Source organism: Etheostoma cragini, chromosome 22 (assembly GCF_013103735.1).
Source record: "Etheostoma cragini isolate CJK2018 chromosome 22, CSU_Ecrag_1.0, whole genome shotgun sequence".
NCBI lineage: Eukaryota > Metazoa > Chordata > Actinopteri > Perciformes > Percidae > Etheostoma > Etheostoma cragini.
Window position 1 is genome coordinate 13,973,158 of NC_048428.1, and position 14,042 is coordinate 13,987,199.

At 40.4% G+C, this 14,042-nt stretch overlaps 1 protein-coding gene across 3 annotated transcripts in view; it reads left to right on the plus strand.

Moving 5' to 3' along the window:
* The first annotated feature begins 3,124 nt into the window (after positions 1–3,124).
* The window catches only part of ctdspla (CTD (carboxy-terminal domain, RNA polymerase II, polypeptide A) small phosphatase-like a), a 30,311-nt gene continuing 19,393 nt past the window's right edge, over positions 3,125–14,042 (plus strand). For all 3 annotated transcript variants that reach the window (XM_034861678.1, XM_034861679.1, XM_034861680.1), the window contains exon 1: positions 3,125–3,515. In XM_034861678.1, the coding sequence (XP_034717569.1) occupies positions 3,440–3,515 (76 nt within the window). In that variant the 5' untranslated portion in view covers positions 3,125–3,439. The remainder of the gene's footprint in view (positions 3,516–14,042) is intronic.

Here is a 14,042-nt window from a genome sequence, read left to right on the forward strand (position 1 = left end):
AGCTCTTAAAAAAACAGCCACAGTTTCAGGAAACATTGCACACATGGTTTTGTGTAGTCTATTTACATCTAGATCAAGAGTTAGAGCAATCAAATGGAAAGTAAAAGAGAATCAACAAGAATAAATCAGTGGCTGGAGGAGAAGCATCAATCAAAAACAAAACTTAACTGCTAGTCTTCTCTCTTAATGCCAAACAGAAAATGCCTCTAAGAAGATGTTTCAAACAGCATCATGGTGATGGGATTAGATGTTGGATTTAAATATATCTGATTGGGATTATGAATATGTATTTTGAGATAGGAATTAAGTAATGAATAAAATACACAGAATATATGTTGCATAAGCTTTCTAAATGCACCCACATTGTAAATTCGGTTCTTTAAAATAGCTTATAGGCAGTCTAGATCTATTCCACAAGGTGGCACCACAGGCAAACTAATTGTTTTGTTGTCATTTGATGTTTTTTTACAGATCCTACAGCCACAAATTATTACAGTGTTTTATTGATCTTTTTTTTTTTTAACACATTTGACTGTAAAAGAATAGTTGGGCATATGGTTTTAATCTGCAAAGGTCTATCAGGAGGTATTTATACCATCTAGATATCCGCCTACTGATGAGCAAAAGTTTATACCATGCGTGCCTGTCCTTTTAATTTGTGTCCGAGACTTTTGAAACTGAGATTCCAGGTATTAAACTGGTGCAATCATATTACTTTAAATGGTCTATAATAACAACAAAAATGTGTTTACAAAAGAGGATGTTTCTGTTCAAAACACAAAAGAAAGGCTTTTATTGCACTCGTACTGCTTCACATTATGAGACGATCTTCCATTCTTCTGCTGATCCATGTCCCTGTACAAAGTTCACCATATCATTGTTTATGCGGGGTGGACCTTGAAGTCTCGACATCTTGAGGAAACAACGTGAAAGAGTCCCATGCAGAGAGGGGATTATGTGATTCCAGTTCCTCACTGAACTACACCCACATTCATAAAACATTCAAGGACCCTGCAGTCTGACAGCCCACCAGCTGTATTTGAAGTAGGTGAAAAAGATCATCCGTGTCCTATCAAAGTTAATATGAAGACCATATGCATTTTAATTATTCATCAACAGAAACACGTCGCTCTAGGGAAAGTGAAATGTCAGAGGGCCACGCTTGTTTGATGGTTTGATGTCACTGATCACTCCAGTGTTTAGCCTCATGTCTTAAGGTAGTATTGGGTCATCATGTGTGGGTTTTTCTTCATATCTTTGACACTAACCAGTCACCACTGCCGTTACCAACAAGAGGGTGAGGAAGTGGTTGTGCCCCGCAGCTGTGATTTAAAAAGAGTCATGATCTGTGTCCCCAATAAGCTGTTGAGTGCTGTGCTTGGTTTACCATCTAGTTGACAACCACATAACTGTTCGTCCTGGACTGCCTGCTGCTGCCTGCTACTTATTTATTTTATTTAACTGAACGTTTTCAATGTATAACCAACCTTCATAAAATCAACCAACTGAGAGTGTAAACAACTCCATCTAATATTTATGTGATGAACCTAAAGCCATTGTGTTATTATTTTCTAATACGTTATGCTTGATGAAGGGTTTGTAATGTGTAACTAATGACTGTATTAATGGATTTGATTACCTACAGAATTTCCAGTGGCAGACACAGTTACCTGAGACCGATGGTCAAGTGCTGAGAAGTGATTGTGCTAAGTGGCTCAGAGAACTGTGTTGCAGTTACAATTGTACGCATTATTGTAAACATCAGAGCAGAGGCGCTGACCCAAATTGAGAGCATGATGTCGGCTGGGAGATTACACACTAATTATGAGCAGCATCAACAGATGACAGCCTGCACTTACTGCTGTTTTGTCCTGTCCATTATGTCATCATATTGTACCCTTGTCTTTCAGGTGTGGTCATTCAGGGGCGTGTGGGCCTCAGCTCCATTAAAGTGACAGCGAAGGTGAAGAAGGACGAACACACTGCTGGCAACAAACCAAAAAAACAATTTAGCTTCCTTGTTATTATTCTACGGTCTGCTGAGGCTGAAATAGCCTGAATAATGTTTGTTTATCAGTTCTGCGGTGCACAGTTCAAGAGATGGAGCATATGATGCAAACATCAAATGAAATGGGCAATTCGCTGATTTAACACAGATTGTATAAAATCTTCTGTAGCTTTGGAGTAGTTTTGTCAAGTCTGAGAAAATAAACCTAATGATGTCCTAGTGATGTCATTAGGATTGTTTGAGCTTAGGCTTGTTTTTATTTTTAACCTAAAACCTGCATTATGAGGTATAAGTCCTTTACCAGGAAGACTCTTAAAATGTATATATATGACTTTCTCCAAGGCTTGCTCCAACCTAAGTCTCATTCCTCTTATGTATCCTCAGACCTGGCAAATAAAGCTGATTCTGATTCTGATAAGAGTCCTTTCCTAGGAAGGCTCTGACCAAAAAAATACATGCTCTTGAATTGCATTATCGGAAATAGATCAGAAGTTTTTGGGAGTTTTACTGAGTTTGACCAACACGTCACAATCAGAGGATATTTGGCCTATGCTTCACATGTTTTTACAATGGTTGCTAGGTAATTTAATGCTTTATCAATCAAACCCTACAGGGAGATTACATTTGCCAAAGTAGCCTACATTTGAGCAGTTAAATGAATGTAGAAAATGTAATAAAAAAGACGAGTTTGGATTGGTGACTCTTGACCTTATAGGCCTATTTCAGACATCCTGGTTGTCAGAAAATGTATTTCCAAATAACTTATTATTATTTTTTGGACCATTTTTATGTTTGGGAGCATCTCAATTCTCAAGCAAAATGTTAAATAATTTCCTGTAAATTTCTACTGGGAGCCTATAATAAAGCTTTACTCATGAGAATGAACAGGCAGTGAGTGGGTGGCGGAATGAAAGCTTTTTTCAGGCTGGACTGAGAAGGATAATAGGAATATTGAAGGCGTGATGTAGTGAGCTTGCATGGCCCCCTGAGGACGGTCGCCATCTCTGGGTAAACACTGTAACCGTATCACGCAGTTGATATTGTAGTGTGTGGATTGAAGCCATTGCGTACAGTAGCAGTAGCAGCAGCAGTAGCAGCAGCAGCAGCAACAGCAGCAGCAGCAGCAGCAGGAGGGGTGCTATGCTGCCTGCTACCGCGGACACACACGACTTAAATGCAGGACTGACGCTTTGTTTGTCTCCTGCACATCGGACAGTCACCTCAGATGTTTGGACCCTTCCTCTCAGCTGGCGTTTCGTCTTGTTTGTAAGCTCCGGGGGAATTGGACTGCATGCTTCGAATAAAATGGGATTTTATTGCTGCAAACAGCGGACGCTTTAGCCCGTGCACAGCCAGGGGACTGTAGTGCGCTTGGTAATGTTTGCCAAGGAATAAAACGGTGTAGCCGAAGGTGCAAAACATCTCGTTTCCATGGACAACACGTCCATAATAACACAGGTTGCAAATCCGAAAGAGGAGGAGAGCATTTCTTCAAGTCAAGATAAAGGTAAGGCGACACATGTATCGCAAAATGTCCCACACACGATTCTTATTTTAACGCGCATGAATTTTGAATTCCAGCCGTAGATTATTTACGTTGTTCGGTTGCCAATTCTGATCTTTAGCCCTCAGTGCAGAGAGGATCCTGGGCTCAACAGCAAGCCACAGAGTATATCGACGAAAACACCTCCATTGTTCAGCTGAAGCAGAGAAACATCAGGAGCCCTGTCAATGTATATCGTGTTTGGAGTGGACTGGAACTTTAGTGCTGGAGGCTTATTTTAGCATTTAAAATCTTAAACAATTTGCGAGTGAGAACGGGATATTTTTGTATTTGCTGGAGTAAGCTGGGTTTACTACAGTGGGCGGGTACTCCCCCTGTACTTGTAGGCTACTATTCCCTTGTACTGGCGACATCCCTGTATGCATCATGGCACTGTAAAATGTCTGCTGTACTAGGCTACCAATAACACCACCAATGATCAGGGGTCAAATCAACAGTTTGGCTATGGTGCATGAAGAAAAACACCATTTTATAGAAATGGTAAAACATCATTGTGCACATGGCTGTCCCTTCATCACTGTCTCTTTACAATGTTGTAGAAGGTGATTTTACACAATTCTATTAGTCCACACCCCTAATTACATTGCATACGTATATTTTATAAATCTTGTCCATCTTAGAATAAAACCACCTCACTGAAGCAATGGTAATGTTCAAATCTAGTGCTTACAGTAACAATAGCATTTATCAATATCATCAGCTCGTTAGTACGTTGCTTGATGATAAAAAAAAATTATCATCATGTAACCCATGACGAATGATTACATTGTCAGAAATGTCCACTTCCAGATGTGTAAAGTCCCTGAAAACAGCTCAACAGCTGCTCTACAGATTACAGCGGCTGAACGAAAACACATTTTCTCTCTGTTGTTTTGCACAAAAGTTGCCACTTCACCATGTGGTGATGACATCAACGACAAATCCCCCTCATGAGTCAGGAGCGTTCCAGTTTTCATTAACTTTGAGATTTTCATTAGTCTTTGCAGGCCAGTCACACTTTTTTGATTTGAGTCCAGCACACGAAAATCAAGCAAGTACACAAGAACTGTGATCACACACACACACACACACACACACACACACACAGGTGTCCATGGACATCCCAGCAGGGGGCTACGGTTGTTTGGATCTCGGGGCTCTGACATTCTTCCACTAGGCACTCATTCCACTGAGCCACAAGGTGCCTGGTGGCCAGAGGGACCACAACTTCCCGCTACACCCAGTGCTCTGTTGGAGAAAAGGTCACCTTCCTGCACCACCCTCACGTTCCTGCACCCCCCTCCCTGCTGAGTAACAATGACATACAGCACATGAACCACTCTGACTCATTGACCTCCTGGCTGGCGGTCCCCAAATGAAGATCTGGACTTGTTTTCTTTGAGAAGTAACTGGACAATAATATAATTCAAGGTCAGAAGTGAGGCTTGGACGTAGCCTTAATTTATACTCACTCACTTCATCTTCTTTGCTTGAATCTACTCTACGAACATGGATGAGCAAGTCGGCCAAATCAATTGTGATTTACTGCATTTCTTTTTCCTCATCAGTTTGTCCTAATCCTGTGGTGCCGCCTTGATAATTAAAAGGCATCATAAACAAATCAATGAAAACAATCACTAACAGCAAACACTCTGCTTAATCGTTGACTAAAATAGCATCATCCAGGAAATGTGTTTCTTGTAGCAAGGTTTTTAATTGCCCTCCCAGAAGGCCCACACTTTCTTGTCTGCAGCATCCTGCTTGTCTTGAACAGTAAATCCCAGATGACGTTGAATCCGGCAATTAATCTGGCGGGATAAAACCCAGGGTCAGTCACTGACCAGAGAGGACATGATACAAAAAACACACACATAGCACACGCGCACTCACACACACACACATACACACAAACTGCTGTTGTAAAACACACAAAGTATCACTAGGGAGCTTCCTGAATAGAATCCCTGGCTACTGGCTCTGTCAAAGCAGACAACAAATAGTGCTTGTTGTTCAGGGCAGTTACTCTGCTTGGGCTGCACTGAAGCCTCAAATTATTACACACACACACACACACATACACACACACACTCTCTCACATGCTGAATATTTCAGAGCACAGGCAGGCTATTTTCAGAGTCCTATCAGTTTCATTCCAAGTAAAGACGTAGTAACTTATTAGAGCCTACTTTTTTTTTAGACATTTGGTCAGGTGGAGATTATATCTTCATGCATTATGGATTATGTTAAATGAGGCTGGAAACATGGGTGGGAATCATGATGTGGGTAGTTTCTGTTCTTTAATCGTGTCATATATATATATATATATATATATATATATATATATATATATATATATATATATATATATATTTGACCTGTGTTGGATGTGAGCCTTATCAAATAGACTATTTTTTGTCTCATAATGTAGTTTTTCTTCGGCAAAAGCAAGGCCAGATATTTCAAATGAACCAGCACATGAGTGCATAGAAGGCTGAGAAAACGGCATTTCTTCTCTCCAAACCCAAATCAGGGTTTTCATTTGGCACTTACGTTTTAGGATCTGATGCAATGAAATGTAATGGCTGGACTAACAACGCACAGGGAGTTACAGGGCGGCCAGCCTCCGTCTCACTCCGCGAGGCTTTGCTGTGATAACTTCACAGTCCGACAGGTATCAATGGACAAGCTGTTTAACTTAATCAGATTAGGTCAAATCTGAGTTTAGCTCTTCACTCCTGCAATGTGAGGGATGACAGGCACTTAGACTGAAACAGATTATATGTTTAGTTGCTTGAGTTTCTGGTTGACTATTAATTCTTGTAATAATTAGGCTACACTTGCATTCACACACAAATTGTTAACAGCCTATGATAGCAATGACGTACATTTTGCTTTTTCAACCTATTACTTGACTTCATCAAGAAAGTCATTAAAGCATATGTCTGGTGTTATTCCGTCTTTCTCTTATAGTTACCAAATCCTATGAATACACAGAAACCAACAATGTGGTTTAGTCTCTCAATACACTCTTCATTGCAAACCCGTCTGTTCCTCCTGAAGACAAAGATTCACAAACATATAGTTTGAATTTTAAAAAGGGTCAGTCATTCCCTAAAAAAGTTTGGGATTGTAGGTTTTAGCAAAGATTACTCCAGTAGGAGTAAATTGTGATTTATTTTTTTAGGGACTATTTTCAATTGCGGATTAACACAATTTTGGTAATCTAGTGAGTTATTGTCAGCATTGTGGTGCATGTGGGTTGAATCAAATAAACTACAGTCTACATGTTCATGATAACAAAAATACATGTTAGCCAGTAAAATGGAGGTATATGGCCCTTAGGAATCAGGCTTTGGGTACAAAGAGAACACTAGTTAGTGAGATCAGCTCATTGTTTGTGTTGGTCTTTTCATGGGATTTGTTCACAAAAACAAAAATTTAGAATATCACCAGTCTTGTTCTTTAAGTGTGCTCTAGTGTTGCACAGCAATGTTTTTTCCCCCCAGTTTTGCTTCTTCCATACAGCGTGATAGTTCTGTAGATCTTACCCTGGAGTCTTTTTTTAAAAAGTGTTTAAAATCCCTTACTGGGGACAAACAGCAAACACAACTATAATGTTTTTGATTGCATGCGTGTTTTTCCAGGATGAGACTAAGTAATATCCATTCTCCTAAAGAGACATAGTAGCCCAATCCCAAAATCCAGACTCACAGATTCACGTACATTGGTGCGCGTTTCTCGCAAAATTTGTTATGGCTCATGTTTGCCCCAATGTGGAATTTTTAAAGGGCGTGAGGGTTTGAGTACACACTTAGCGAGCCCTTTCCAGGAGTCTGCATCGATGCATTCTTCACCAAAGAGAATTACCCATAGTTCAAAGTGTTGTGAGGTTTACCGCGGAGACCATGGAGAAATCTGGAAATTACAAAGGTAAACAACGGCACAACACACAACCACGGAACGGAACAGACGTGTTATCCAGCTTGTAAAACAAGAGTTAGAAAGTTTGGAATCAGGCGGCCGTCTCCTGTTCCTTGGCCGTGTGGAAAGCAACACACTTAAAATGAAAATATCCAAACCGGCAAGTGTCAACAACATCTTTTTATTAAATGTCACCATGGTAACGGGACCTTGTGAAGTGCTGTCCCAATCCCATTTATACCTATCTAAGGCCATGTGGCCTCACACACTCACTCACTTAGCACATGAGATCAATTAAGTTGTGATTCTTTAGTCCTTAGTCCTCAGGGCTCACTTTGGAATTGGGCCAGTGTCATTCTACTCCTACTAGTGGCATGATAAATTGATTCCCTCAAAGGTTTGTTGGTTTGAAAATATTAGAAAGAAAATTAGATTTTTTTTTTTATGAAGCTTTACTTATATATGAATTTGGAGAAAGGCCTGGGATTTCATGCACACTTGGCTTTGGAGGTTATTCCTGGAACATGCTGCTGTACATTAGTAAAGTGGTTATGATGTGTGGACCACACCTGCTGGGGTGTGTGCAGCACAGTTAGCGAGGGGAGCTACTGTGAGTCTTGGCTGCCCTGGACTCCCTGGCACAACCTGCAACTCTGCAGAGTACAGCACTCTGCTGCCATGACTGGAATCAATTGTTGGGATTAGAAGAATTAAAATATTTTACTCAGACATAGGTGGCTTAGATTTCTTAGCGTACAGTTCACAATCTTCCACCAGTCTTGAGAAGAAAATTGGGTTGCCATGTGTGTACAGTTAAGTCAATATTCAGATAATAGCTGGACTCTGAAGTGGAGATCCTTATTACAGATTTATGAGCCTATTCCAGCCATTGCTGCTCAGAGAAGCTGATTATCTGCACCCCCAGGGAAGTGTTGGTGTGTTGGACACATCTTCATTACTTTAGTCCAATACTATACTGAGCAGCTGATTGGGAAGAGTTGAATGATTTTCTTCCAAGCATAAGCCCCATGACTGATAAGCTTGATAACTGTGCAGGACTGGCCTCAGTGTGTGGATGAACAGGCTCAAAGTGGAAGTTGGGAGATTGTATTACCAGTAATTTATGTTTTTTGCGTAGTTGCAAACCCACAAACAAGAGGCAATGAAATGTTTTCACAGCTGTAAGTAGCAAATGAATGTATTCTTGTGGTAACTTTGTGTTGTTGCTGCTTCGCACAGAGCTTGTTTTATGTTGTAAATAACCAGGATGAACTCACCAGTACTGGATTTTACATTATGTGTCAGCTCATAGACGGTCAATCATATGTATGCTCCCTTAGGTGTTTGTCGATGTATCAATCTATTGTTTTAACTTGGAAACACTGCCTAAAAATCGAAGTTCATGTTTATATCTGCCTTAATATGTATTTTTTTAAGGTTATTTTTGGGCAGTTTCACCCTTTACTTTGTTAGGACAGCAGAAGACGTGAAAGGGGAGAGAGGGAGGAAGGACATGAAGCAAAGGGCCACAGGTCAGAGTTGAACCCCGGCCCGCTATGTCGAGGAGTAACCCTCTATTAATGGGCGCCCACTCTACCAACTGAGCCATCTGGGCACCCTATTATGTCTTTTTTTATGGCAGTTTTTTTAAGTATTGGCAAGAGAAAAAGCTATTATGCTAATATTTAAAAACAAATCTGTATTTATATGAAAGTTAAAGGAAAAGTTCACCATTTAAAAAAATACCTTTTATTTACCTTCTTGCCAAGAGTTGAATGAGAAAATTGATACTCATATATTAGGCTACAGCTAGAGACGGTTAGCTTAGTGTAGTCAAATACTTAAAAAGAGGAGTACTGGCTTGGTTCAAGGGGGAAAAAAAACCCCAAAAGCTTACTAAATAAGATGTTATACTATGTATCTTGTGTACATAAACTGAAGTATAAAAACAAGCAAACAGAGTAAAGCTAGCTGTTTTCCCTGCTTCCACTGTTTATGTTAACCTTTGGCCTTCTGTACAGGCACATCATGTGACAAACTTCAACTAAATACCGATATTTCTTTATTAAAAAGCAAAAGAACTTAACTCAAATTTTAAAATTAGACTGATTCTGAATGTTATATGGCAGAGTAGCTGCCCTGTAGCTCCTGCCTCTCTTGTGCATTTTGCCAGTGGTGGACTTGGATCCTGGCAACTTATTATTAGGTTGTCATTATCATCATTATAAACATTTTAAATTTGTTTAGATAAAACGTAACATTGGCCGGCAGAGTTTTTCCAAAAAGACAGTGAGGGTTATCTTGTGTGATAAGGAAAGCATTAGAAATATTTATTTCAGTTTTTCTCATCCGCTTTCAATAAAGACACAATCTAACATAAATCTGCAACGTTGCCCTTAATTACGAGGCAGACTATAAAGATCTATGGATTGCGAAGGAGATGCAGCCGTACTGCAGTCCGTCCCCAAAGACGCCACAGGGGAAAATAGTGTGGGTTGACTCTTTCTTCATTCCTATACTGGCTGACTGGGAACACTCACTCTCTTGCAATTTCAAATGGAAAAAAGTTCACATCACTGCTGCTCTGAAGTCTCTGCACTGGAGGCCAGTTTAAAATAGAGCTTTTTACTTGTTTATAAATCTAGTCACAGACTGTATTGGTCATATGCTGCCAATACTCTGTGTCCAGTAGAGCCCTCAGATCCACAAGACTCTGATCCAGCTCCATTGTTGTTGTCCCACATAGATTGTGCTGCTGCCGTAAATACTCACTAGTGCATTAATTAACTCATAGAAGTTAGTCCCGAACAAAAACACTATTTACCTCTGTTTGAGTAATAATTGCTAAAAACTACAGTTTTAAGATGTACATTGTCTGTAGCAAGCATTGGGCTTTGGGCGCAGACATGATAGGGTGAAAGTATTAAAAGACGGCCTAAAACATTGTTGGTGTTGGTGTTCAAGAGATTTGTGGAAGGAAGATAAATATAGACAGTAGCCGTGTCCGTTTAAAGTAATAAGTACCATATTTTACCCACTTAGAAATCATGGAGGGGACTGAAATTGTCATTGTAGGTGCATGTCCCCTGTGAGAGACATAATCTTTAAAAAAAAATCCAGAAATCACAATGTATGACATTTTTAACTATATATTTGTATGATACAGCTGCAAATAAGTATTTGAACACCTGAGAAAATCAATGTTAATATTTGGTATAGTAGCCTTGTTTGCAATTGCAGAGGTCACACATTTCCTGTAGTTTTTCACCAGGTTTGCACACACTGCAGAAGGGATTTTGGCCCACTCCTCCACACAGATCTTCTCTAGATCAGTCAGGTTTCTGGGCTGTTGCTGAGAAACACGGAGTTTGGGCTCCCTCCAAAGATTCTCTACTGGGTTTAGGTCTGGAGACTGGCTAGGCCACACCAGAACCTTGATATGCGTCTTACAGAGCCACTCCTTGGTTCTCCTGGCTGTGTGGTTCGGGTCATTGTCATGTTGGAAGACCCAGCCTCGACCCATCTTCAATGCCCTAACTGAGAGAAGGAGGTTGTTCCCCCAAATCTCGCAATACAGGGCCCCGGTCATCCTCTCCTCAATACAGTGCAATCGCCCTGTCCTATGTGCAGAAAAACACCCACAAAGCATGATGCTACCAGACCCATGATTCACAGGAGGGATGGTGTTCTTGGGATGGTACTCAACATTCTTCTTCCTCCAAACACGGTTAGTGGAATTATGACCAAAAAGTTCTAGTTTGGTCTCGTCTGACCACATGATCTTCTCCCACGACTCCTCCAAATGGTCATTGGCACACTAAGGATGGGCCTTGACGTGTGCTGGTTTAAGCAGGGGAACCTTCCGTGCCATGCATGATTTCAAACCATGACGTCTTAGTGTATTACCAACAGTAACCTTGGAAACGGTGGTCCCAGGTCTTTTCAGGTCATTGACCAGCTCCTCTCGTGTAGTTCTGGGCTGATTTCTCACCTTTCTTAGGATCATTGAGACCCCTTGAGGTGAGATCTTGCCTTAAGCCCCAGTCCGAGCAAGATTGACAGTCATGTTTAGCTTCTTCCATTTTCTAATGATTGCTCCAACAGTGGACCTTTTTTCACCAAGCTGCTTGGCAATTTCCCCAAAGCCCTTTCCAGCCTTGTGGAGGTGTACAATTTAGTCTCTAGTGTCTTTAGACAGCTCTTTGGTTTTGGCCATGTTAGTAGTTGGATTCGTACTGATTGTATGGGGTTTTCTTTTTTAGATTATGTCTCTCACAGTGGACATGCACCTACATTGACAATTTCAGACCCCTCCATGATTTCTAAGTGGTAGAACTTGCAAAGTAGCAGGGTGTTCAAATACTTATGTTCCTCACTGTATCAAAAGCTTATATAAGTGGTTTGTTTCTACACTGGGTTGTGGTAAATACATTTTTAATTTACCACAAAATGCTGAAGCATTTTAAGATATAATTTATTTAGTAAAGTTGCTGTATGAATCTAAGTTTATATTCCTCTCTATCTATTGTGTTCCTCTTTTTATGTATTGCCTTGTGATTATCTGGATTCAATGTATGTGTGCCTGCTGCACATTAGAGACTCAACATTTCTCTGCTCATTGAGGTATTTTGTTATTTTGTTAGTTGGTTCTGCTGCACAGCATGGTTTAGGTTTTTCTGGGCCTCTTTTTTATGTCTGTGTGCTTTGGACTGTATGTTTGATGGCATTGTGGGAAGGTGTTAGAATGTTGTCTCAAGTCTAGTTCATACAACGATGTGGTTGCTTGTTTTAGAGCAAACTCTACTTCAAAATTTCTAGCATGGGCTTTGAAGGCTTTCAAGTAGATTCTTTATGAAAAAAAAGACATTCTGTCTAGTCAAACTCCATCCTGAGCTCTGATGCTTTGTGGATCGTAATGTAGTTTATATTGATTTGAATGACAAAAATACATTCTAGTGCGGATAACAGAACTCCATCCATACTACTCGTCTTATGTCCATTTCAGCTTTTAGCTTAATTGACTGCAGCTGTCAGTGACTTTTAAAACGTCCCCTAATTCAGTACAGAAGCAATAACGACTGTCACTCTTCTAGTGCACGCTTGTCGTGCTTTGATTTGAACGCAAAGCAGTGTCGTGGGGTTATATCACTCTTCCTTTTCCTGTATATCTTGACGTATCTTGATAGCATTTGATGGCTGTGAATTAGTAAAGACCATTATTAATGCAGCCACAATCCCTTGGGAGCAAAAGGGCCGCCTGGCACACGGACGCAGCTGCCTGGATGCTGCTGTTTTAAATACTGTTTCTAACAGGGCTGTTGAGCGTGGACTCGACGTGTCACAAGTTAGGATTAATTGAGCATCCATCAAGCCACACGGACGTTGTCATAACAGAACAACACAATCAGAGAAAGGTAGGGGTCAAGGAGGAATGTGTGTGTGTGTGTGTGTGTGTGTGTGTGTGTGTGTGTGTGTCCAGGAAAAGTGTAAATGTAAATAAAATGTGTGTCTCTTGGGTTGCAGGCAGGTACCGAGCCGGGTTTTGACAATGCCTTTCTGCAATTTTTGCCCTCTGTTGGCTGACATTCATAACCAGTAATTGGCTATTTTAAAGGGAGATCATGTTTTGTCCATAGTGATTTTCTGTCACCCTTCTTGAATTATGCTGCCTGCCACTTTGTCAGAGGAGCATAAAGGATAATACCTTTTTAAATAGACAGGCTAAGAATAAGCAAATTCATGAGTATGGAGGCTGTAAAAGACACAGAGGCATTTTTCATCTTCTCCAGAGGTAAAGGTAAATCCCAAGGGGCACTAAGTAGGACATGCTGTGGGTGGAAATGTAGAAATGAACGCCTCTCAGAGAGCAGAGGCATGAGAAACTAGCAGTAATACGTAGCAGGGAACCCACACACACACATACACACACACACACACACACACACAGAAATACATGACCTACTAGTTAACGGTCTTTCCATTTGTAGCAAACAGCCTTTTGATCAATTTGATTTTCTGAAAAATAAGCATTTGTTGTTTGATGCCTGCTACGTTCATGGGTGCTTTTGTATTTGAGAACAAAACTTAAAGGGGCATTCCACTGAATTTACACACCACACATAGTTTATTAGTGACAGGGAGTAGCCCTTCTGTTCTCAGCCTGTGAAAACAATTGTGTTATGTGTCTCTGGAGGAGTCAAGTCTGAAAAAAACAGCTCTTATGATGTCATTGTGATTTTTTTTTTTAACAAAAAGGAGTAGGATGAGGAGTTACAATGAGGTGGTCATTTACTGGACAGTGTGAGTTTAACGAAAAAATGCTATTGTTTGTATTGTGGGAAATGTAGGATCCAGTGTTTTTTTTAGCTAGATTCTCCACTGCTTCAATTTGATCTTTCTCTTGTAAGTTCCCAAATTTTATGGAAGATCAATACTAAATTGTTGGACTCCCCCTTTAAATTTCCCTCTGCTCACTGGATCAACTTAAAGGAACAATTTTACAGCCGCATGGACAGCATCTCTGGGGTCATCAAGTGTACAAGCATGTCCATATTCAAGAGAAGTCTGAAG